This window comes from Arachis hypogaea, chromosome 18, assembly GCF_003086295.3.
Source record: "Arachis hypogaea cultivar Tifrunner chromosome 18, arahy.Tifrunner.gnm2.J5K5, whole genome shotgun sequence".
Taxonomy (NCBI): domain Eukaryota; kingdom Viridiplantae; phylum Streptophyta; class Magnoliopsida; order Fabales; family Fabaceae; genus Arachis; species Arachis hypogaea.
In genome coordinates, this window is record NC_092053.1 from 68,292,584 (window position 1) to 68,320,254 (window position 27,671).

A 27,671-nucleotide genomic window follows, 5' to 3' on the forward strand; every position below is an offset into this window, starting at 1 on the left:
TTAGTTACCATATCCTAAATTTGAAATGTAATTATAAATGATTCAATGAACTCTTACAACAGTAGTCTGTGTTTCCTCATCCACTTCTTTCCTCTTCCGACTTTTTCGGGTAGCAATGAACATCTCAAACCTTTTTAGTTCCTCATTTGTTTCCTTTGTTGCTCGCTGCAAAACAAGATCTTACTTCGGTTTCTTTCTTCAATTTATGCAAATATAAATTCTAATAAATATAAATCTACTCTTTACCATAGCCACTCGTACTCTTCCAAAATTGATTGGCCCCATGCGATGTGGAAACTTCTGTTTTTCCTTGTGTTGCCTGTTATTGACTGGAAGTATAAAAGCAAACATAAAAGATCTATTTATAATACATTGGAGCACCTGTTCACATTTTCACAATGTGACATATCTTCTCGTCGTAACAATTTTGCAAACCTCCTTCATCAGATCGAACAGAAGACATAAAGAAAGAATATACAGGGCACACCTCAAGTTAAAAGCACCAACTAACAAAGATATAAGCAACCTCAACTTGCCAAGAAATTTTTTTCTATTAAAAATATATCATATATTACAGAACTTAGAGGACACAATAAGAAAGAATTGACAAGGCAGTGTATGGAGGAGGAATAGAAGTATATCTAGGAACCATATCAAAATTAAATGTAATTGACGAAGCAAGATGCCAAATAGGATATTGAGTAACTATAAAGGCAGGATATCAGAGGCAAAACACTCAGAACATAAACAGGTAATATAAGCAACATGTTCAAAGCAGCAATGAGGAGAAAAAAAGGAAATCCAGAGTAAGATGGAGTTGCATATATGTAGTTGTAACTTAAAAAAATAGAAAATCATAAAATCTAAACAAACCAATCCTTTATCTGTGTTGCAAGAAAAAGGAGGGGAAAATTGCAAGAATACTGACACATTCTGTTGGTTCTAGCAGGTTTGAAATCAGAGCAAAAGAGTAGCTAGCCAAGTAAAAAGGCATATAGACATCACATAATGCTGAAACACTTAATAAATTTTCTTTTAATAAATACATGGTTTTAAATGATAACCTTTCCACGGGACTATTCTAAGCTATGGTTTAGAAGAGACTGGCAGTAAACAAGAGGCAAACTATTATTGATTTGAAAAAATGAAAAGACGAAAAAACAATAATTCACATCCAATCAGTGCTTATTGAGACATCAAAAAACATAAGACTGTTAAGTGTTAAGGTGTCAGTAGAGCTGCTTCACATTAATAACTAAATACCATATTGCTCTTTCAATAGTCAAATAGTTTAACACATGAAAATTCGACATATATACTCTTTTACCTGGATTAGAGAATGGCTCCAATAATAGATCAATTTTATGAATCCACTTTCTGGTACTTGTGGGGGTCGATTCTTCACCATATCTTCAATGGTATCATAGGGAACTAAGTGCTTCTGCTTAATCTTTCCTTTGAACCGCTTCCAAGCATCTCGAATCGCTTGCATTACCCACTTTTCTCCACTGTCTAGGAGGATAAACTTGGTCTGCATGATTATAAGTAATTGTTATATGTAATTGTGCTGAATAAAAAAATCGAAGTCAATAATTACTGAGTGTCTTACGTTAACATAGTCCCACATGAACTTCTTAGCTTTAGGAGAAACATCATGCCAACTAGTGTACAAAAGGCTAACGAATCTCTTATTTCTACCAATAGTGCCAACAAAACTAGTTAAATTAGAAACACTTTGGTCGGTTGGTCCTACGAGCTGTCCAATATCAAAAGTGACTTCTTCCCGCTGTTCCATAGTCCTTGCATAAATCTCCTTGCAAGTTGTTTTTCCACGAGTTTTCTTCTTCTTTGGCTCTCCTAGTTTCATTCATTAGGAAGGGTGTTATTCGCTATAAAGGAAATGGGCAATGAAAAGGACTTTCAAAGCCTTGTAATTAGGTTGGAAAATAGTTCCTAGTCTTGGAAGTAATTCTCTAGAAACCCATTGAGGTAAAACAAATAAAGAGAAACATAGAATTTATAGTACAAATATAATAAGTTAAATTGCAACTTCAAAACTAACAAAACAAAAGAATTAAAGTATGCGTTGTACCTTGCCATGACACGATCAACGTTTTGACAAAATCTGCTTGGAAGACCTTAACCAAAAACTTTCGCCTTCAATCTTGGTAAATGCAAATAATAATAATATTTTTGCAATCCTGCAGTTGCTATATAAAATTTTAGGAGGGAGTTTTTTAAAATAAAAAATATAAATATTTAATCAACAAATTTTATTATCAGATTTATGGAAAAGCATTTTGCAGGTGAATAGTAAGTTAAAAATTAAAATTATTACTAGAAACATGAAAATAAAAGCATTTTAGGTTTGTTTATAGGTTTTTTTATCAAGATTCCAGAATTAATCCATGTATTAAATGATTTATGGAAATTATAGATAAGATATAGATTTTATCCCAGTCCTTGGTATAGTGAAATAGTCATGCATTGTTTGTATATATTTTGTGAAGTTATTAATATAAGATCTGTGAAAAGGAAAAATGGAGAGTTAAAGTTGCAGTTGAACTACTCAACAAGTCCATCACACACTAACAAAAACTATGTCATGCTTCCAATTTCCAAGAGCTGATTTTGAATAAAATAGTTGTGTGGTGCGTATATATAGTTTGAAATGTTCAATAAAATTTATATTTTATTCAACAAAAAATAGGGAATTCATAAAATATTATACACTTCATATATATGGACACATAATATTTTTAAATGAAATAAAGCAATATTATATAGATTCACTAAACATGTTTACATCATCATCCCAGAAAAACAAGTTTTATTCAAATCAATTCTAGAACTATGGTTACTTTTTTTAAATTATTGTCTCTTTGAATAGGAAAAAACTACCAAAGACTTTAATACACGTCGCCCTTGAAATAGAAATAAAATAAATGAATGACACCTCTTGACACTTTAATAGTGTAATTGTCGTATAGAAAGAACTAGAGAAAACAAAAAAAGAAAATTAAAAGAGAATGAATTGCTATTCAAATATTCCAGCATAGGGCCGGCTGACCAATAAATTGATATAATCAAATAGATTTGGGATCCAGCAACAGCAACAGCAATTAAATCATTCAAGAGATAACGGCAAAACAACAAAATAGGGCAAGAAAAAAAAAAGACAACCTTGAAGAAGGTTGAAATTAGGGTAGAACCGGATAGCACAGGGCAGAAGAGCAGCAGACGGAATCGAAGAAGGAAAAAGGCGAGTCGTGGTCCTCGTGGTGTAAGTCAATGGTGTTCAACGGCCAGGTGAAGATAGAGCCGGTGATGGAGTTCGCGACTCAGAGGCTGCGAAACAGAGGAGTGGCGGCAAAGATAGCAGACGCTGGTGGTGCTGGGTGAGCATGCAGTGAGAAGCAGTTAGAAGATGATGACAAAAGAAAAATCACAGTATAGAAATCATAGTAACAACCTAAATAGAAAATCATAGTAAAAACAAGAAAAAATGGATAAAGAAAAATACGTAAAATCTGAGAAAGCAAACACAAAGTACTAAAAAAATGACTAAAAGGAAAATTAAATAATTTAAAATAGATATACATTTAAGAACTCAATTAAAATGATAAAACAAAATTAAATTATGAAGGGTTTAAGTTTGGCAAGAAACTCATGCTTCTCATGTTGGTTTATAATTTCAAACCGATCTCATTAACAGCGTGAAAAATACTCCTATTAATGAATCTGAGATTTGATATTATAATTTTTTATTGTAGTTGATAAGAAGAAAGACGATTAAAAGTGCCGAAGAAAGCATAAAGCAGAACGACAGCAAATCAGAAATCTTTGGGAATCTGCAACCTATGTTTATAGAAATGGATAACACTCAAGATATAAGCATAAGCCTTCAAACCTTGTCCCAATTACTACATAAACAAAAACCAGATTACAATTTTTTAAAAAATATAAATAGATTATCTTCCAAAGTTGTTAATTACATGTCACCTTATCAAATACTACATAAACAAAAACCATATTACAATTTTTTAAAAACATTTGGGTGTGCTTGTTATCCTTGCCTTAAGCCGTATAATTCTACGAAGTTTGCATATAAATATTCTATGTCAATGTTTCTTGGTTATGCTCTACATCATAAAGGGTATAATATATAAATGCTTAACTTTTAATGATAAAATTTTGATTTCAAGGCATGTTTTGTTTGATGAAACTAAATTTCCTTATCATGAATTATTCAAAGCAGATTCTCCATCTCCAACTTACAATCAATTTTCTCATACTGTTTTAACTTTTCCTAATTTTACTACTATATCATCTCATAATACAAGTCAAAATTCTACACCTACTGCTACCTCAACAAATGAGAAAAGGGATGCTATCACTTCACCTCGCTTATTTACACATAATTTGTCTTTTTCTACCAACCAAACTACTGTCATTGCAGATTCTGACTCTAATGCACCCCCATGCCTACTAACATTAATTCTCCACTCAATAATTCATCAACTTCACCTTGCTGTACTATACTTCATAATGATTGCATTCCTATTTCAAACACTAATATTCCTATTGGCAATTAACCTGTTATAACTCAGATTACTAATGTACTTCTAATGCAGACTAGATACATTTCAATAAATAAAAGCATTTGGTTAATTAGATACTTGCTGTACCATCCATTGGTTCAAATTAGATGCTGCAGATACATAAGATTGAAAAATGAAGTAAATTAACCAAAGGTTACATTATTTGGTTCTACTTTGGAGGAGACAAACCATAATAATCAAATTACAGTTCAAGCATCCTTTTTAGCCACATCTGAACACAATCTAGATAAAAAAAATTTAGTTTCACAGAATTATAACCTAAACTCAAAGTAACTTGGTCATGTGGCGCTTATTAGTTTATTCAGTTATAATCAGCTGTATTTACAACCATCTGAAGATTTTATTTTTCTCCCATTTAAAACTATTTGCAGTGTTCTAGTCTATGATTTTTAAGCAATAGACACAGGAACATCTCAATGAAATCTATTACTGGTGAGGGCCATAAAAAATTAACAATTTCTAGTAACAAGATAATCTACTAAGCTTATTTGATTTCAATCAGGAATACCATGTCATCAATTCAAAAACCCTTTACAACAAAGCACATTCAAGCAGTTACTTGCAAAGCTTCAATATATCTCACAATGTATAATCAAGTAGCTAACCTCACAACATAAATTTAGGATTAAATAGATCATCAATTTTACTCCATTGACCAATGGGTCACACACAAAACCTAACTTACATGGAATTTAGGCGATTCTAGGGCTTCAAATCTAGTATTTTTATAGCACAAAGCTCAAATTTCCAAACCCATAACCAATTTCCCGAACTAACAATGAGCTAGGATCAAGAAAAAATGAAAATCTTTATAGTATACAAATGGGAAGCTCATATGCTGACGTGGCACTCATAAGTTGAGTTTGAGAGTTTATTTGCTTAGGTGTCGTCACTAAAATTTTTAGAATTATATTTATAAATTATAAATAATTATTTGATTAGGTTGTTATTTTCAAATTCAAAATTATTTGTTTGGGTTGTTTCACTTAGGTTGTTATTTTTTAAATTTTAAATTATTTTACTGAGATTATTATTTTTTAAATTTTAAATTATTATACTTTATCTGCAAATTTAATTCAAATTTAAATTAAAGTCAATTAAATTTAAAAAATTTTAGTCATGAGTCAACTATAAAAATATAAGTTATGAGACATATATAACACCACAATTCAAAGTACATCGATCGCTTTCTTTACATATATCCAAAATCTAAAATTACTCTACTTATTCTAATGGCTGGTATTCACAAAATTGTAGAGACCAATCCTACAATTGACAATTTGTGTGTACGTATACAAGTGATGCAGTTATGGACACTACCAAGTTACGAAAATTCTCAATTGCCATACTCAATTGAGATGGTTTGACTCGATGAAGACGTGAGTTTCTTACTAATTTTTTTTATATTATTTATATTTTAAATTTGTTTGTTTATCCCCCATTTAATTGTTCTTTATTTTTTTATCAGTTATAGGGAGGAATAATACACGCTCCTCAATTAAGAGAGCTTCTGTGTCTTGATTCGTGAATTTGTTAAGAGAAGGAATATCTTACCAAATAAGATATTTTGGTGTTGGGAAAGAGTTGTGTAGAGATACTTGATCCACTTCTATTGGTAAGTTCCAACCAATATTTATTTCTAAAAACATTAGTGATGATATTTTTAATGGTATTTTTTATATTTTTTATTATTATTAATATATTATATGATACCCTGCATTGAAAGGAGATCTATCGGATACACCTACACTTTTCCTCAACCTAATTGATAAGACTTTTCTCTTCATCGTTGAAGTTCAAATATCTGATAATCCACATTTTTCACCTTTTTATAAAGTTAAGAAGATGACTGATAATGTAGATCTCATAAATAAATTCAAAAAGGCTCACCCTATTCAAATTGTGAGTACAGTTATAAGTGTACTTTTTATTAAAAAATAATTTATTTTTTGCTTCCTTGGTCATTAGTAGTATCTAATTTATAAATAATAATTAATAACTAATTGTAATTTTAGGATGTTGACTACACTGGTGGTTTACTTCTAACTTGAAAAGCATTCTCAATTATTAAAGGGGAAGAAGTAGAAGGTGGTAAGGTATTTTTTCAAAAAATGAATTTTTTGTTTGTTTGTTTGTTTTCTCAAAGTTAGAATTAATGTTATTCAAAAAGCATTATTGAGATAAAATTAAAGGTGAGAAGGATGTCTTTAATTTAATATAGTATTTTGTACAAAATTTATTGCTTGAATTCTCCAATAAAGTTATGGACAATGGTGAATCTGAAGTGTTGGAAAATGCTATTACACCACTCAAACGACTATCTTCGGAGTCGAAAGATTCAGAGGTGGAAGGAGAAACCTTAACTTACAAGAAGATCAAGATTGAGAATGAAAATTGAGAATTTGGATGTACATGTTTTGGAATTCCTTTTTAGAGTCTATCTAATAGAATAATGCCAAACATATGTTTGTTTTGGTAGAAACATTATTTTTTCTTGAGTTGTTATTTTTTTTGGTTCTTTTTTATTTTTATGTTTGGAATTTAGAATTTTTTTTAAATATAAATTGAAGTTATTTGGTTATTACTTATGGTTTTATTTTTCAATTCGATTCACACCGTTAATATTTTGTTAATTTCTGATTTAGTCTTTAATATCATAACTCATAAAGTTATAAATTTCTCATATGAATTATTGTTGATACATTAAGTTAGTTATTAATTTTTAATGTGTACTTATTTTTAAAAAAAATCTAATTCTAATTTTTAATTAAAGTATTATGTTTAAAATTTTAAATTTAAATTCAAAATATACTTTTTTATTTTAAGTAAGTAAATGGGTTTAAGAATATTTTTTAAAAATTTACATAATTTATAATCAAATATGCTAATTACAAAAGATTATATTAAAGTAAATAGAATTACCAATCTTATTAAAATGTAACGTTATTTATACTATTAAAAAAATTTTAATTTAACATTTCTTTATAGTTAATTCTATCTCTAATGTTGTTCTGATAAAATTAAATTAATTTAATATTCTAACAAAATTTAAATATTTTTTCTAAATTTATGTAATTTATAAGGTTATTAATTTTGAGATTGTATTTAATTTTATTTATTTTTATTGATAAATAATAGGATTGATACTATTTATGAAGAAACTAAAAAAATTATTTTTAAATTAACAAATTCCTATATTCCTAATGAACAATGATCATTTAATTAGGAAATTTTATTTAAAAATTTAAAATTTATACTAGCTAATTAGGAAACTCTATTTAAAATTTTGAAATTTAAAATTTTAATACTAATTCCTAATTAAGTGACTTCTTAACCGTTTCGATTTTTAAATTTAATTTTTTTTATTTGTCATATTTATAAATTTTCTCTTTACTCAATTTACATTGTTATATTTTAGATTATCTCTGCAGAATAGAAGTAATTTCATCTTTTTCTCTTTAAATATTTTTTCTAAATTTACGTAATTTATAAGGTTATTAATTTTTAGATTGTATTTAATTTTATTTATTTTTATTGACAAATAATAGGATTGATATTATTTATGACGACACTAAAAAAATAATAGGATTCAAAAATTTAATTAAATCATGAAATATTAAGTTAGTTTTATATTTCTAATATGAAATATTGATGATATAATTAAGTTAGTTATTAATTTTTAATGCGTAATTATTTAAAATAACCTAATTCTAATTTCTAATGGCTAATTTAAACACTTTGTTTAGACTTTTCAATTTAAAAAATATTTTTTTAATTCTTAAATAAGCAAATGTCTTTAAAAATATCTTTTTTATTTACATAATTTATAATAAACAAATTTGCTAACTACAAAATATTAGGTTAAATTGAATGAAATTACTTATTTTTTTTTAAATGTGAGATTATTTATACTATTTTAAAAAAACTAATATATATTTTTCTATACCAAATTATTTTTCTATCGTACCTAAAAAATTGAACTAATTTAGTAGTTCAAAAAAAATGGAAAATTTTTTTGCTGGTGTGACGCTAATACATTGAGCTTGAAAATTATTTACTTAGGTGTCGTTGTTAGAAATTTTTAAAACTTTATTTATAAATTATAAGCTATTTGTTTAGGTGGTTATCTTTTAAATTTTAAGTTATTTGCTTAAGTTGTTTTACTTAGATTGTTATTTTTTAAAATTTAAGTTATTTACTTAGGTTGTTAGTTTTAAATTTTTAAATACGCTTTCTTAAATTGTTATTTTTAGATATTTATATAATTTATAAGGTTATTAATTTTTAAATTATAATTAATTTTTTGTTTTTATTGACAAATAATAGGATAGATACAATTTATGATAAAACTAAAATAATTATTTTTAATTTTTATTTTCTGATTAGATTAAAAGAGTTTTATATTTTAAAATAATATTAAATTTTAATTTTTCTCATGCCATTATTTTGAAAGGAGCGTAAATAAAAATATTAATTAATTAAGTAATTAATTAATTTAATGATAAGATTAGGAGCGATATATACAGGAGGTTAGGATTCAAGATGTGGTTGTTAGGGATGAAATCTGTGCTTCCAATCAGATAAATGTGTCATTCTAGCTATCCGTCTCTTTTACAGGTAGCATGAGATACATGTTTCATAATTATCAAGATACTCTAGCAATTTGTAAGAAATATATGGATATCCTGATCTCTTAATCACAATGACATGTAATTCAAGTTGGTAAGAGATTGGTAGAGTTAATAATCCAAAGAATTTAACGGTTGAAAACTGACCAGATATATTATGTAGAGTGTTCAAAATTAAGCTTGACATGATAACCTCCAATTTTAAGCAAGGGATACCATTCGAAGTGCAAGATACATGTATTGCTCATCATTTAACCTTATTTTTAGAAAAAATTTTCGTTAAATTATTTGCACAGTTATATATTTATCAAAGTATATATATAAAATAGATAGTTTATTTATAACATATTATTTTTTTATCTTTTTATTATAATGATATATATGGTATAATTTTAAAAGAGAAGTCCACTACATATTCATATTCTTTTGTGGTTGAGTGGAGACCACAAAACAACAAACACAACTTAAATTGACCGATTAATATTGTTAAGATTGTTCGATCGTGTTCGACACCCAAAATTGTTTAGAGCATGGTTCTGAAAACCGGACCGGACCGGCCGGTTCAACCGGAATAACCGGGAACCGGTGGTCTAGCCAGTCCGGGTGACGTAGAAAACTGCCTGGCAAAAAATCGGTGAAAAAACCAGTCGAACCGACGGTTAACCGACGAACCGGAAGAACCGTCCGGTTTTTTGGCGGTTTAGTGGTTTGCAGCTTCAATGCCAAAACAACGTCGTTTTGGCTTAAAAAAATATAAAAAAATAAAAAAGAAAAGGCAAACGCGTAGCGCCGAAACAAACCTAACCCACTACCACTAACCCTAATCTCAATCTGAGCTCAGCTCCCCTTTCCCCTAACCTAATCTGCGCCAGCCTCCATTCACCCAGCAAGGCCACCATTCGCCACCGACAACCATCGACAGCAGCCGCGACCACCACCGGCCGAGCCCGCCTCCTCGTCGCCGAACGTCACCTAGCCCGACCCTCATTCGCCACCCACAACCATCCACAGCAGCCGCGACCACCACCGGCTGAGCCCGCGTCCTTCTGAATTCGGTAAGACTCTGTTCTTTGCTCCTTCTTGATTTTGGATTTTGATTTTCTGAGGTTCTGTGAGCTCGCCTGTTCTATGCTGCCTTCTTGATTTATGATTTTGATTTTCATCATTGCTGTTGTTGATTTTGAATAATGAATATGTTTGCTGCTTTCTCGATGCATGGCACTTGTTTTAGATTTCTGGGTTCTCAAACCTGCTTTACCTTCATTTGGTATTTGGCCTTGTTGCCCAGCTTGCCTCTTAAAAGCTACAAGAGATAAGAATAGGGGCTTTCCTTACAGTCCTCTATTCACATCACATTGCTTTTGTCATTGCAATTTGCAAAGGATGCTATAGTATGTCATATCACTTCCCTGTAATCGAAGGGATTCATTCTCTCTAAATTGTTTTTGGTGGGTGGGGGAAGGGGGGGTGGGATTTAAGTTTGATCAAATTTGATATGATTGTTGCAGAAATTTTGGCAGTGATTTTCATTGTACAACTTCTATTGGTCTTTATCCATAGCACTGTCTCAATTTATTGACTTCCCAATTTATCGTGCATAAACTGAGATTTGAAAAACATGTGTTGGATTTTGCCTTTTGACCCACTTTTGTGTTTACTTATTCCACTCACTATATGAAATGTGTGATTTTTTTTTTGTGGCTATTCCTGATGAATGAAGAAATCCACCATTAATGAGCTGCCGATTACTTCCATTATTTTCCCTGTCTATTGTTTTTGAAATATATTGCAATTTGTTTAATTTTGCAGATCTATTATATGCTTATGAATGGCGTGGCTGGAGCTTGGAAAGAAGGTAAGTTATCTTTTAATTTTATAGTATATTATTTTCATTAAAAAAAGAAAAGGTTACACAGCTTGCAGGAGATCAGGCTGTTCTCATAAATAATGCTATGCCATATAATTTAAAGACATAATTTTATTTACTGACAATGTACTGTTTAATACCTGAGTGCAGAGAATTTATATGAATATTTCTAGAGCTTTGAATACATCTTCATTTAGGCGTGTGGCAGGGTCAAGCAGTGGACCTATTTAACTTTTATGTGCATAACATCCTTGACCAGCAGCCATTCATAGCCCCGAAAGCAATGACATTGTTTTGGAAATTTTTTCGTTTAGGTTGGTTTATGTTTCTAACATTCTTTGGTACGTTTCCACATGTAATTCATGGTTAAACCTAATGCTTAGTTGCAAAACCTCATTATTTGTGCTAAATTGTGGTCTGAGGGACGAGGTGGAATGTTGAATGTGTTCCATTATTAACAATCTATTATAACGAGTCACCTTCATTGTACTCTTAGTTGGAACACTTAATGATAATTATGATTTTTGATGAGTTGCACCTTTGATTAGTTGAAAACTTGCTAGTAATTGTTTCTTTTGAATGTAGAACATTATGGATTTGTCATTATGTGCGTTTTTTTTTGTTTAGTTATAAATTTTGATGTTTGAAGTTGTTTGTGAACCTCTACTATTAAGTAATGGATAATTTATTATGTGAAATTTTAAATTTTATTTAGAAATTATTGAATTTATATATTTAAAATTATTTTTAGATTTTTTAATAATTTTATTTAATATTTAATTAAACCGGTTGAACCCCGGTTGAACCCCGGTCGAACCAATAAACCATTGAACCAGTAACCTCACCGGTTTTTTGACCGGTCCGGTTCTCGCAACCTTGGTTTAGAGCTATGTCTACATATATAATTCATGGACCGTTTGTTCAAAATCTCCCTACATGAAAGATGGGTACTACACCAAATATTATCTTAAAACATTCAATAACACCACAGCTATTAATGATAGTGGATACCCATCATATAGAAGATAAGACATAAGAGTAGTCACTGAAAGGAAGAGATTTCATATGGATAATAGGAATGTAATTTCTTACAACGCATATCTACTAATGTCTTATCAAGCGCATGTTAACGTAGAGTACTACAACAAGTCAAATACTATTAAATATTTGTTCAAGTATATGAATAAAGGTTCGGACATGGTGACAGTTGAGGTTTCAAAAGAAACTTTCAGTGGAGAGGATGCTCAGATTATTATGAGGTCAAACAATTTTTTAATTGCGGGTATTTGTCTGCACGTGAGGCTGTGTGGAGAACTTTGACATATGATATTCATCGAAGATGGCGTTTAGTGATGCGATTAATCTTTTATTTGTCTGAAAAGCAAAATATCATCTTTAAAGATAATGACAATCTTAAAAAAAATCATAGAATAAGAGAAAGAAACAGATACGATGTTCTTAGAATGGATGGAGGCCAACAAAGAATTTAAAGCAAGTCAAACTTTAACGTATGTTGAGTTTTCAAATCAATTTGTTTATGATAAAAAAAAAAGGGAATGACATTCACGCAAGAGATGGTATTCTATTATGAGGTTAAACTATGTTCTACTGGGCATAGGTGATATCTATTATATGAGAATTTTGTTAACTGTTCAAAAAGATTGCACAATATATGAGTCTATTATGACAGTTAATAGGATTATATATCCTAACTTCCAAGATGCTTTTTATTCATTGGAACTACTGTATGACGATAGAAAATTCATTACAGCTATTAATGAGGTTTGGTCATCAATTGAGAAAACTATTTGTGATGTTATTGATATCTAATAGCGTTAGCAAACTAAATTGTATTTAGAATGCAACTTGGACATTATTAACTGACGCAATATTATATAAGAAGAGAAAAATATTGAAAAACTAAGGTATTACATCAACAACAAATGTCATGTTCAAATAAGTTTTTAATAATATTTAGGTAAGAAAATAGTATTTTCTTTTTAGTAACATGTTATGATTTATACTTTTGTACGAATATTTGTCGTAATTTAACTAATTTATCTATAACTATACTTTTAGACTTAAAATGAAATGTGTAACATAAAGCACAACATCATATGGCAATTGTTTATCTAATGATGTTAGTAAAATATTCTATTGTCGATAAACTTTTGTTAGTTTTTTGGTATAAAGTTTAGTGTAAAATTGATACTACCAATACAGTTATATATATTCTTATCTTTTTCGGTCTCTTTTCTTATCGTTCAAGAATATTATAAATTTTAAATTGTTTTATTTGTATTTTATTTTAAGTAAATATAAAATAACATATTTAATACACTTATTATATAATAACGATGATAGTATTATACTAAAGTTAAAAAATTTATGATTATAAAATACTATTTTTAATTTATCATGTCAAATTAAAATATAAGTCCGTGCATCGCACGGGTTTAACACTAGTTAACATAGCAACAGTACCAAAACTCATTTCAATTAATCCATAAAGATTGAAACTTTAAACAGCAAGACAATAATTTTGCATGCAGAATTGGGTATTCGATGGAATCAACTTAAAATGTCACCCAAACCAAATACGATTTCAGCTAAAAAATGGCGTATCTGGCTCATGCATCAACTTGGTTACTCTCAAATTTTAACATTCTAATTGAAATACAAGAAATAAATAAGAGCATAGTTGTTGTTTTTCTGATTACCAAGCGAAAACCGGTTTCTAAAATTGGAACCCTAAACCCCTCAAATTTCAGAATCAAATGGAAATTAATACATACCTAATCGACGACATAAGCACAGAGAGGACGACGAGAAATGCAGAGATCGGCGATAGTATGGGCGGCGCACGACGATCAGTGCAGGAGGGTTCATGACGGTGTGAGCTTCACGATCTTCACGACGGTGTGGCGCTGAGTGGTGAGTGAGGACTGGGGTACGATGATCTTCGCGACGGTGAGGCTTCACAATCTTCACGCGGTGCAGGAGGGTTTTCTGAAAGAGTTTTCTTCGTGTTTTGGACTTGGAGGGTTTTCTTCTCTGAAAGGGTGACTTCTGAGCTTTAGAGGGAAAATTTTCACTAAGTGTGAGCTTATAGAGTGTGTGTGCTTACACCGGAAAAAAATTAAGAGGGAAATTAAAAAATTCACCAAGTGTCAAATTTTTTGCTCTAGACACATTAGGCATCACTTTTAAAACGCACCCAAAACTTAATAAATAGGCTACTCTCTAAAAGCGTCCCCTTTGATACGAAAAGTGAACCTATAGATATCAACCTACGGCTACGCTTTATAAGTGATTTCTAAAATACCTAAGGCTACACTTTTTAAATGATGCCACAATTATGTATCTTTTTCTCTTATAAAAAAGCAACACGGAGAAAAGCGTAGCCTATTCATAGAATAGGCTACGCTTTTCAAATGTAGCTTAAAAAAATTGTGGCTGAATGGGTATTTTTCTTGTAGTGTGCATAACCGACCAAGGCTCGGAAGAGTCTTCTGTCCTTCATTAAATAACTCGTAGAATTAGCTCTTCCACCTTTCATTGATCTTCTCATCTTGAGGCAAAACCTCTCCATCTTTATCCTTTATACACTTAACCTGATCCAAGTTTCTCATTCTTCTTTCACGGCTCTTTGCGATTATATATATACCTTTTTGTCCTTCCTTCGTGTAAAGATTGGTAGAGACCCTCATATGCTCTTGTTCTTGCTTTACTTACAGCCACTTTTGTCTCTTTCTTAGCTGCCTTATATTTTTTCTAATTATCTGCATTGTGGCACAAAGACACTCTTTAAAGTAGTCTCCTTTTTGCCTTTATCTTTTCTTGTGCACTCGCATTTTACCGCTAGGACTCATTGTCTTTTGATCCTATCCCTCTAGATTTACTAAAACTTTCTTTTGTTGTTCTTCTAATAACTTTTGCTATCCCCCTTAACATCTCCTCCACGCTTCCATCCCCTTCCCACTTGGCCTCTTTTCCTACCCGTCTTAGGAAACTTTCTTGTTCCTCACCTATCATTCGCCACCACCTCGTCCTTGGATTCTTTGTATGATGTCTTTTTTATAGCTTTTTCTCAGTGCAAAAATCCATGACCAGCATCCTATGTTGTATTGTTCTACTCTCTCCCGGAATAATTTTACAATTAATGCAAAATTTTCGATCTACTCTCCTCAACGAGAAGAAGTCGGTTTGCGAGCTTGTCATGCCACTCCTATAGGTTATAAGATGTTCATCTCTCTTTTTAAAATATATATTTGTGATGAGAAGGTCAAAGGTTAAGAAAAAGTCCAAAATAATTTTATACTCGGTATTGACCACCCTAAAACCATGGCCTCCATGAATACTTTCATACCCCGTCATTTCTCTTCCAACATGGCCATTTAAATCTCCTCCTAAGAAAATCTTATTTCCTAAAGGTATATTTTGGACCAAACTCTCTAGATCCTCCCAAAACCTTATATTGTGTTACTCATCCAAACTCACTTGCGGTGTATAGGCGCTAATCACATGAAATGTACCTCCTTCCACCATAAGTTTGATAGAGATGATCTGATCCTCTACTCTCTGGACATCCACTACGTCCTTCTTCCATTCCTTATCCACGATAATACCTACCCCATTCTTATTCTTTCAAGCCTTTGTGTCGACCTATTTTGTTTCTTGTAGGCACATGATGTTAATCTTCCTCCTTGTCATGGTATCCATCACCTCCATGAATTTTTCTATTAGAGTGCCTATGTTTCATGTCCCAAATCTCAACCTTCTGTCGCTCTGACCTTTACCGTTATGTTTTTCTTTGTGAACTAGTTTATTTATCCTTGTCTGTTCACGAAAAAGTGGGAACCTTTTTCCATTTAACACTATACATAGGTATCGATGTAGCGGTTCTTGCTCATTTGACACTGTACGAGAGACATACAGCGCGTTGCTTCCGGGCAACGACCTAACTTTAGCGCAATAACATCTTTGATCCATGTCATGAAGATTTGACTAAATTTTTATGTTGGCCGTCAAAAGCCTAACACAACTCTCCTCCTTTATCCAGCCTTACGACTGGCTATGTACCGTAGGTGTAGTATAGGCGGAGTTAAAACTAACACATGAGTTATTAGAGAAAAATAAAAAAAACCAAGCCATGGGACATTGAAATGTTAAACCCTCTATTGAATGATTTCAAAACTCACAAGGCTATTTTTACCTATGTAAGTCGGTCCAAAAATAAACTTTTAATTTTAAGGTTAAGTAATTAGAAGAGAATGGTAGAAAATGAAGTTGAACACAAATACAATGGAGAAAAAGAATAGCATATTTCTATTGAAGGTCCAAACCAAAATCTAAGCAAAAAAACAATGGAAGCCTCTATTTGCTTTTGAATGGGTGTACACATTAATAAGAAAAAACTTTATATCAGACTATTATCTAGCCTCAAATTTACACAGCTTGAAGTAAACTCAACTAATTAAATAGCATCATTTTGTGCATTTTGTCCTTCCTAGTGCTTCAAATTCATCAAAACCCTCAATAGAGAAATGCACAAAACAACACAATACATTTAAGGTAGAGACAAGATAAAAGAGTTAAATCTCTATTTATGTATATTCACCAACTTCAAACTAATAAAGAAAACAAAAAAAAAAGTAAAAATGATATGTAGGAACATTTTTAGAATAATTGCTAATCTCAAAGTCGCACTACAACATATACTTTATATATTTATTTTTATAGAGTACATAGAATGAAAATAAGCTAAAATTCAAAATCATAATAAAAGAACTAAAATAAAATAGTACTGCACAAAAATATGTATGCAGAAACAAATTTAAGTTCAAATAGAGGATCTAAAACAGACATGCAGTTCCATCCAATACAACTTGGATCCTATTTGCCATTTTGTTTCCTTTTGTAGCTACACACAGTGATGTAGAGTTGCCTCAGCACTAATGCGCTCAACAACAAATTTCATCTAACAAAAAATTAGGCTTTAAAACAAAAAAATAAAAAACAGAGGCAGAATTATCAATACTTGCAAAATAATGACCACCGGTGATGAACACTAGCAGAAGAATGCTGGCAAATTGAAAGAGATCAAAGATGAACGGTGAGCCCAAAATAAAAAAGCTCGAAACAGTAACATTATTACCAAAAAAGCTACTATAGCAACAACAACTCTTATTAAAATTATGATTCAAAATGGAAAAGAAAAAAGAATAGGCAGAATTATAAGTACTTACAAAATAATAACCAACGGTGACGAACAATCGCGAGCAGAGACGATCGAAGCTCCAAACTGAAGAAGCTCAAAATTAAAGAAACTCAAAATGCGAACAATGATCAACGAGCAGAGAGGAACGCGTGTTAATAAAGAAGATGAATGATCAGAGAGGCGCACGCCAATGCAGAAAATGAACGAGCAGAGAGAGAAGCATGTTTCAAATGGGTAGATGTTAGGGTTTTTGTCTTTGTGTTCTGAAAAATAGAAGTTGAGATTTTGTGTTTTGAATGGCTAATTGAACAAAAATAATAAGCAATTCATGCAGGGTAGGAGATTTTTTTTCAGTTAAGGAGGGTGGAGAAAAAATTATAATTTAAAAAAACATATTGATTTATTTTAGATAACATTTATAAGTTAATATTTATTAAAAATTTTAATGCAACTTTTATAAAATGTAATATATGAAAATAGTAAATGTTGCCTATTTAATCTATTAAAATAACATTTTTTACATATTTTTTAATTGATTAAAAGGGAACACTTATAACGTGGGATTTTTTATTTTAATAAATAAAATAAATATAATATTTACTGAAATAAATATTTTTACGAGAATTTATCGATTTAAATTCCTTTGTTATATCTCGTTTACAGTGTAAACGAGATGATTTTTTACGTATCTCATTTAAAACGAGATATGACAAGTCAAATTGACACGTGTAAACGAGATACATGTATTTTTTTTTAATTTTGAAAATAATAAAAAATAGTAATGTTATCAATAATCCAAATTTTTAGCATTTAGTACACAAAAAGTTGGTAGAAGAGATAAAAATGGATATGTTTGATCAATTAGTACTCAAAAAGAGATATTACCCATCAATCTCTCCTAATAATTGGCAAACGGTTATTTTTATTTTTCAAATTTAAATTAATCCAACTGGATTATAATTTAAACTAAAAATTTTTATGTACTCTTTTTTATTACTAATTGATCAAACATATTTATTTTAAAAAAATTTAAATTAAATTATAATCTAATTGGATAAATTTGAAAAATAAAAATAACTGTTTGCCAAAGAGATTGATGGGAGAGTGGGGAGAGAATTGAAACGGTTATCTCTCACGTGGATAGTAAGGTGAGAGATAACCGTTTTAATTCTCACGTAGTTATCATAATGACCAATATCATATTGAGCATTAAATAAATACTTATTGTTTCTAATTTTTAGATAAGTGTATAATTATTTTTATATTATCAGTACATTAAAAATAAATTCATTCAAATATTTTGTAACATATTTTAAAACATCCACAATTTAAAAGTAAAAATAATTATATAATTAATTTGAAAATTCTATTTAACAAAGTTGTTCATAAAAAATGTGTAGAATATCTGCTATTTTATTAAGAAGGGATGGGCCATAAAAAATTATATTTTAAACTTTTATGTACTCTCATGCAGCAAATAAAATTTATATGTACTCATATACAATAAATAAAAAAAGTAAGTGAATATGGAAGAAACAAATATATTAATAATGTATAATTAAAAATATATTTATAATTGTCCATTATTAATAGTGTGCTGGAAATATATTTGTAACTACCCATTATCAATAGTGGGCAGTACATCTGCTTTCTTCCATATTTACCTACTTTTTTTTTTTGTTTTCTAGGAGAGTACATATAAATTTTATTTGTTACATGGGGAGTACATAAAATTTGAAATATAATTTAAGTAAAAAAGATTTCATATTATATACCAATAGAGTTTAAATTACGTGTATTTAAATTATATTTTAAATTTTTAGATAATGGGTTTAGAAAAGAGGTGACCTTATTAATAGTGAAAAGTTTAATGGATTCCAAGTAAACGTGTTAATCCTAATCATTTAAAATGTACTAATATTGATCAAACATATCTATTTTAATCTCTTCTACCAACTTTTTTTACGTACTAATTGCATGCCAAAAGTTTGGATTATTGATATTATTAATATTTTTTATTATTTTTAAACTTTTTAAAAAAAATACATGTATCTCGTTTACACTGTAAATAAGATATGGCAAAAAAATTTAAATCAATAAATTCTTATAAAAATATTTATTTCGGTAAATATTACATTTATTTTATTTATTAAAATAAAAAATCTCCTTATAACATGTTTGATTAAAAAATGTTACAATAGCTTTATTTCTTTGTAACAAATATTAAGAGTTATTTTTTATTATTTTAAATAATATTTTTTAAGCATTGCTTAGATTACATGTTGTCATAGATAAAGATAAAAATTATTGTAGACTTGTAGTGCAAGTGTGTAACTAATAGGCATTTACACATGACAAAATGATTTTGATTCCCACACATATATATAGGATTAGATAGAAAGTGAAAGAGTAATAAAAAGAAACAGTCAAACTTAATACACTAATGATATAATTACTCATAATTACAAGTTTAGACATTTACATATAGAGGAGTATTAGGGATCAGTAACTTTTGTGTTTTGTAATCATCAATTGGTCATCAATAGTCTTTTTAATGGTGTGAAATTACATCCAATGATAAAAAATCACTCACTTTTTTTTATGGTTAAGTGCTTGCCATAAAACACAAAAGTTGCTTCCCCTTAGACTTTTCCTTACATATATATAGCTAACAGATTAATCATCATAATCTCTTTGGTCACATAAAAAGAGATTGAGACAGAGGAGTCTTTTTCTATCATAATAAGAAGGGCAAATAAAAAGTGAGAGAAAAAAAATGCAAATAAAAGGTACTAATGAGGCAGACAACAACAACAATAATAATAATAATAATAATAATAATAATAATAATAATAATAATAATGCATGTCCAATAATATATGCACTCACTCCGTAACCTAATTGATTATATTAGCTATATAATATTATAATTAATCCTAGCATGACCAAAGGGACTGTCCCATATTGGATTGATGATCAAGGACCATGTCTATGGAAAAAAGGGACTTGGTCTGGCTCAAATTATTGTTATTCTCTGATGGTGATGATGAAATTGGATGGTGATGATTCGATGAAGATGAAATTGGAGGGTCATGATGATTAGATGATGGGAATTGGCGCATTCTCATGTGAACAACTTCGGCTTGTGCAAGAGCCAATTGGGTTCGGAGAACATCAACTTGTTGCTGAAGAGAAGATATTGCACCCACACATCCATACACAGGGTCTCTTACTCTTGCATTTGCCTCATACACCATTGAACTCACTGCATCACTTCTTTGGTGCTCTGGTAGTTCCTGAAAGTTTTGGTAGACATGAATAGATAAAATTAAATATCATATCATATAATAATAATAATAACTATCTAATTAATTAATTAAACCTGTGGCATATATCTACACCCACTACATGACATCTTATAGTTAGGGTAAAGAAGTGGTTGTTAGACTAAAGCATTCCATTTTTTTTTCTATTTTATTTTATTAAAGAAAAGGTTGCATTAATATTTTATTATGAGAAAGACTATATTTGAACTCTATTTTGGTTTCCAATACCCATTATTTATTTATTTTCCTTTCTCTTCTCTTCCGTTGTATTTCTTCTTCTTTTTCTTCTTTCTCTATATATATTTTTTATTTTTGTAATCTTATTCAAGATAGGTGTCTACTGGCACCAAATTAGGGTTCATATATGATCACTTTTTTTATTACAGAAAGAATTTAACTTTTCCTTTAACAATAATTAATGTTTCTTTTTTATACATTCATAAAGTAATATATCAATAAAAAAAATAAGAAGGATAATTCTTATATTCACTCCTTTCTATATTCCAAATTGATTTTTTTTTTCATTATTATCCAATGAGAAAATATAGAAAACTCACAACTTAATATATATGGGTAAGAAAAAATTGAAGTGAGGATAAATTATATAACTCGTAAATCATAATACAATAACAACATTCTGAAAGAAGATACTTTAGTACAAAGTGAAAAGATATAAAGATATAGAGATCGCGAAAGAGTAAAAATAACATGTTTTGTGGCTTTTTTTTTAATAAATACTACAATAAAATTTTTATATTTTATGTATGATATGAATCTGTACGTGAGTATAATTTTATTTTGAAATAGATATATAAGTATATAAATAATTACAAGAAAATTAGAGTGATCTTAAAAGGTAGCCTGTACATCAGCGAATTGTTGACCTAGGTGCGTGGAGTGGCTAGGTTTTTGGATTTGTGGTGACTGCTATATGAAGTGCATCCTAAGGGTTTGTTTGGATGTAAACAAGTCCTATATGCATAGTCAAAAAGGAGCCTAATACATGATGTTATAGTGCACATGCTGTAGTTGTTACTCCAAGGGGAAAAAATAAAAAGAGACGTAATAAAGTATAGTTGACTATTATCCGTGATAACATTATAGGAATATAATTTTTTTTTAATTATAATTTATTTTATTCTAACGGTATATAGATTATATATGATACAAAAAGATTTATAAAATCAAATTATTTTTACAAAAGAAAAAATTGTAGGTTGACAAAAGTTTTCGACTAAGAAGATCAAAATCTCTGTAAACAAAAAATTAAATAATAAAATTTTTAGTTATTATTTTTATATGAAAAATTTAATTTTTTATTAATAATTAATTTTAATATTTGTTATCTAAAATTTGAAATAATTTAACGTGTATACTTTTACATTTAATTAGGTGTTAAGTCTGTTGCACAAATAGAAATAATTAATTTTTATACTTGCTATTTAAAAATAATATTTTTTCTCCCAGTATGTAAAAATATAATTAAATATTATCATAAAAAAATTATATTGATAGTTATAAAATTATTTTGTTTAAACAATTGAATCTTGATTCTAACTTTTAATTATAATATTAGTATTCTCTCCAAACTATGTGTAATAAATATTTGAAAGAAGAGAATAAATGAAAATATAGATTAAAAAAGATAAGCGAGCGGTGAAAATTTAAAAGTATACAAAAAACTAAAAAAATATGTATATAATAATAATATTTTTTATTTGAATTATATTATTTTGTTAAATTTATTTTCTGTAGAATAGAAAGGTGAAAAAAATAGAAAATGAGAGAAAAGAGAGAGAAAGATAAAGATGAAAAATAAAAGTAAGAGTTTGTTAATTTTGGAAGAAAAATTATATTTTAATTATAATAAAAAAATATCGGATGACATATTTTGATTTGTCAAATTACTAATATAAAATACAAGTTATATATAGAGTGAAAATGGTTGAGAGAAATAGAAAAGTAGAGAGAGGTAGATGAAAGAATTTAGGAAGGGAGTTTATTAATTTTGGAGGAAAATATTTTCTCTCAGTTTTAATGAGAGAGTGTCATGTAACACATTTGGTTATTAAATTAGATAGTAATATATGATATTTCAATTTTAATATAGGTATATTTTAATTTTAATTTCAATTTCAATATTTCAGTTTAAATTTTAATGCAATTAAAGAATGTCATGTTGCACATTTTAATTGTCAAATTCGTAATTAGTTATTAATAATGATATATAAAAGAGATAAAGTGGGAAAATGTCTAGGGGACCAGCAATTTTATTGAATTTTGGCCAGCATGTAACCAGCAAAGAAAGGTGAGTCATTAGATGAAATCTCACACCAATCTCACACCATTAAATCATCATTGATGGCTATTTGATGGCTACCAATCACAAAAGTTACTGGTCCTCTAGCATTGCTCGATAAAGTGGTTGAAAGAATGAGAGAGATAGAAAAAAAAAGAGGGAAGAATGTGAGAACTCTTTAATTTTGGAGGGAAAATATTTGATTTTAATTGCAATGAAGGAGTGATATGTGTCACATTTTGGTTGTAAAATTAGTAGGAGGAGAGAAGGATTCTTTAGTTTTGGAGAGAAAGATTTTATTTCAGTTACAATAAGGGAGTGACATGTAGCATATTTTGGTTGTAAAATTAGTAAAGATGAGAGAAAAATTCTTTAATTTTGAAAAAAATATTTGATTTTAATTGTAATGAAAAAATGACACGTGATATATTTTAATTGTAAAATTAATAATATATAATAGAAATAGAATATAATATATATAATAGATAATAAATAATAGATATTGTGAGTGAAATGGTAAGCCTACAATAATATTTGTTTCTTGGATGTGTGCTGAATTAATGTAAAATTTGTCGGAGCATGCAAGTAATTATTACAGACTAAAATTCATAATGTTATATTATTTGTTAACTAAAAAGGAACAAGTAGTTGCTAATATCATCAAGATGTCATGCTTACAACATCTTTTTCTTCTGGGAAACAACATCATCCTTTGAACATATTACTAAGGAGTCTCTATCAATGTTACCCAGATTTTAAAGACAAAAAAGGAAAAGCTAATGAGGACATACTTAAAACACTTATTTTATTTTATTTTATTTTTCTTTTCTTTTCATTTCTTTTTTGCTGAAATAGTAGCAAAACAAAAGGCAAACGGTGGTCATAAAGAAAGATGTTGAACAAATAGGTACAAATATAACCACCTAGTAATAATAACATTACTTTATCCTCTTCACATTGTGGCTTCGTGAAGTAGCTTAGTAAAGCTAATTTATATGGCCTTGATCCTTTTCTTCTTTATATGTACTAAGGAATCATCTGGTGGAATATCACTACTTTACTAGCAAGTACCTTATAGCTTACTTTAACAAAGAAATCAAATATTAATATTAATAGTTAGAATAATACATCTAACTATAAAAGTCATGAAGTGGGGTCATCAACTGTAATTAACCACTATAACGGAAGTAAATGTGATGAAACGAAAGATACCCCTTTTCACTGTTCTTGGACAACTATTTTCAATTTTTCTTTTTCTTTTTCTTTTTATTTTTTATTAATAAAAAAATACTAAACTAATAAGGGACTAGTTAATAGACTTGGGATCCGTAAATTAAGTTTTGCAACAGAATACCTCAGGAAGTTAAAGCAGGTAGAAAGGCCAGGGTAACTAAATTTATCTAAACCTACATGTTCAACATTATTTTAGGTAATTATAAACTAATATTTTTTTGGTGACTAATTATAAATTAATATGTAAAGATGAAAAATGTAATAAAATAATTAATAATATATAAATGCAATATTTTTTTATATCTAATTATATAATTATTATTTTTAATCAACCTTACGTAATAAGATAAAACTTGGTCCGTATTGTATGTTATTATTTGTTAGAAATATAATTATTTAAATGTTTTTTTATTAGGTTATGTTTTTTGGACAAATAATTTTATAATATGTTATTTCTAAAAAAAAAATAACATAAGACAAAAATACAAAGAAAAAAGAAGGTATAGGCAAAAATTCAAACAAATCTACCAAATGAGTTATAGTTCAAATGACATATTCTCTCTATACTCATCTATAAAATTGCGGGTTCGAATCTCTCTATTTTTGATAAAAGAAAAAAATTCAAACAAACCTACAAAAAAACTCTTAAAGGTATAACCATTTATCTTTCTCCTTCTATTAACTTAGCTTAAATTTCTGCTAGAAATAAATTTATAATATTATTATTTGGTATGTTTTTTCTTAGGTAAATTCACTTGTAAAAAAATGAAAAATAATTTTTTTTTTAAATTATCAAGCTATTTCAGCAAGTAACATTCATGTATATACCAACCAAAAATAGTGTTGTTCTCTAATTTGAGATTGAAGGTAAGGAGCGGATATTCAACGCATTCATTCATTTACTATTATTTAACAGTTTAAACTGATGAAAGAGATTATTCATGAGTGAGAAAGGGGATATTAAGTTTTGAGAGGAGGTTAGTATATAATTTTCAACCCTTAACAATACAGCATCTTCCAACTTCATAGACAAATATTTTAAGTAACCAAGTAATTTTTTAGAAAAAAAGAAAATCATAGTTTAGGTGATATATGGTTATGGTCATCAGTCTACTAAAATCATAGCATGCTCCTAAATTTTATAAGAATTTATGGAAGTGCTTACATACAGATCTTAACAAAGGAAAGTTCATAGTAACAAAGAAAACCAAAATTTACATCTTTTTTAAATATGTTTGGAACCTTTGTCACATATATATGTCCACTCTTCTTGACCATATAAGTATACGGGAGTTTCAATATATAATCCCTTGTTAAGTATCAATTATTGTATGTATCAACATAACTTTGTTTGATATACAGTTTGAGTAATGATATTTAAAATATATTATAAGAGACATCCTCTTTTCCATATATTTTTTAAAAAAATATTTTTATTTTCCTAAATTACGTCATATAGATAGTGATATATTTGTCAAATAGTCTCCCTCAAACAAGATATTTGATAAAAGTTGATAAGAACCTATAATAAAAAGAATTCAAATTAAAGGAAACTGGACCATATTTCTACAATAATTCATCGTCATTCTATATATGAAATAAAAATGACTAGGCAAAGAGAAAGTACTCTACATAACTATAACTATATACCATGAAAAAATTTGAAAATGACATAATAAACATATCATTATATTGATGCCTATGTAGATATAAGATAACTAGATTTAGAGATGATTAAATTAAGAAAAGAACCTGTAACATCTTGTTGACATTGCTAGCACCAAAAACCTTGTGGACACTCCCAAATTTCTGGGGCTCATCAGCCGGGAAATACGGTGCAAACACGCAATCCTTTGCGCATCGCCGCCGGAGAAGCTTGCATGCCGCACACGGCGACATTGCACCTTGCTTCCGACCACCACCCTCCTTCATAGTGCTCTTCAGTTCCTCCAATAATTAAACACCACGATTATTGTTCATCAATTTTCTATTTTAGCCCTTTGAATATGAAATAAAGATAGACGAAGAAGAAAAGGAAGGTAGACTTATCAAGGGTGGGGGTGTTCGGGCGTTTGATGTTATATAGAGAGACGTTATGTGACAGCAAATCTTTGGAGGGTCCCACAAAAGAAGAGGCTTTAGATTTTGCGACAAAACTATCCATGTTGATAAGATCTTTTGCCCCACCTGCATATTATTTTTTGTCTTGACTATTTATTTTCTTATTATGTGCGTTCTTTAGTTTCTTGCTTTTAAATTTCTCCAATCTTCTTCAATGAATTTACACCGGGTTCGGTTTCAAGGTTTTACATTAGTTGGTAATAGTAATTTGATCGTTACATAATTACAGTTATGACCAGTTGTTGGTTTCAAATTTACCTTTTTATTTTTAAAATATTTATTTTTATATTTTTAAATTTATTTCGAACAGTTAAATTATTATTTTATTAAAGCGGTTATTCTGGTTCTTACAGCATATGTACGCGACATGGACATTTTGACACTCATGCGTACGCGAACAGAGGAATGCATACGCATGACCTCGTACGCGAACAGAGGAATGCATACGCATGACCCCTGTTTTGTTGAATATTTGTTTTCTTGCAATTTTAACTGGTTCTCTAACTTTCTAAACTTCTTTAATTGCTGTTTAAGACTCTTAACTAGTAATTAGACTTTGAGACTAGGGAAATAAGTTAGGCGAATTGGTATTTTTTGTTAGTCAGTTTAGAAGACAGTGATTTAGACCTAGTATATAAATTGGATAAAATTGTTATGTGAGTTGATGGAGCACCGGGTTGAAGATGAACTTGTGAAATTGAGAATTAATGATGGTTATTTTGGAACTCAGAGATGAATGATGAACTTGTTGAATATTGAAAGTGGTCACTAATACTGAGTATACATTAGTGATGTGCTGATATTTGGTAAGTCGCTATGCGCTTGAAAAGGACGATGGTTAATCCCGCTTGTCGAGGTCGCAGGGTCGGCATAAGGACGGTGGTTAATCCCACTTACGTTAAGAGGTGAGGTCTGAGGCTGAGTATCCCGCTCGCATCCTTTCGAGTTACAAGAGTGTACCGGACACTATATTCCTGGACAGTGAGCTGGACACTATATCCCTAGGGTATCATTTTTATTCATGACCGAAAGGCGACATCTCAAAGGGGTGTCTCGGGTTGGTAGTTGAACCGATAAGTGATATCACGGCCAATAGGACAAGCATTCATCATGTGCATCTTCTATGTGTTTGTTTGCTTTTCCTAATTACATCTTTTGCATAAATGTATAACATGCTTACTTGCTTTCTAAATTACTTGCTATATATGCATATTACCTGTATTTTACTTGTTTGCGATTACTTGTGCTTTCTACTGGGATTGAGGAGGCTCAGTAGGCAATGGCGACGGGATCGCATGGAGGTTAGACTGGCGAAGGTTGTGGGATAGCGGTAAACTATTAGTTAGAAATTCCTT

The 27,671-nt window shown here is 29.4% G+C and overlaps 1 protein-coding gene and 1 long non-coding RNA gene across 2 annotated transcripts; one reads left to right on the forward strand and one right to left on the reverse strand.

Annotated features, from left to right (window-relative positions):
* Positions 1-10,049: 10,049 nt before the first annotated feature.
* On the forward strand, positions 10,050-11,648 carry LOC112773135 (uncharacterized). Its single transcript, XR_003187819.3, has 3 exons — positions 10,050-10,305; positions 11,060-11,105; positions 11,268-11,648. It is a non-coding gene; the product is annotated as an uncharacterized lncRNA (long non-coding RNA).
* Positions 11,649-20,140: 8,492 nt separating this feature from the next.
* On the reverse strand, positions 20,141-26,297 carry LOC112772887 (LOB domain-containing protein 4). The gene is made up of 2 exons (XM_025817899.3): positions 25,948-26,297; positions 20,141-20,633 (listed from the first exon to the last, which is right to left on the reverse strand). The coding sequence occupies exons 1-2, from the start codon at positions 26,125-26,127 to the stop codon at positions 20,274-20,276; spliced, it is 540 nt and encodes a 179-aa protein (XP_025673684.1). The 5' UTR covers positions 26,128-26,297; the 3' UTR covers positions 20,141-20,273.
* Between the last annotated feature and the right edge of the window lie 1,374 nt (positions 26,298-27,671).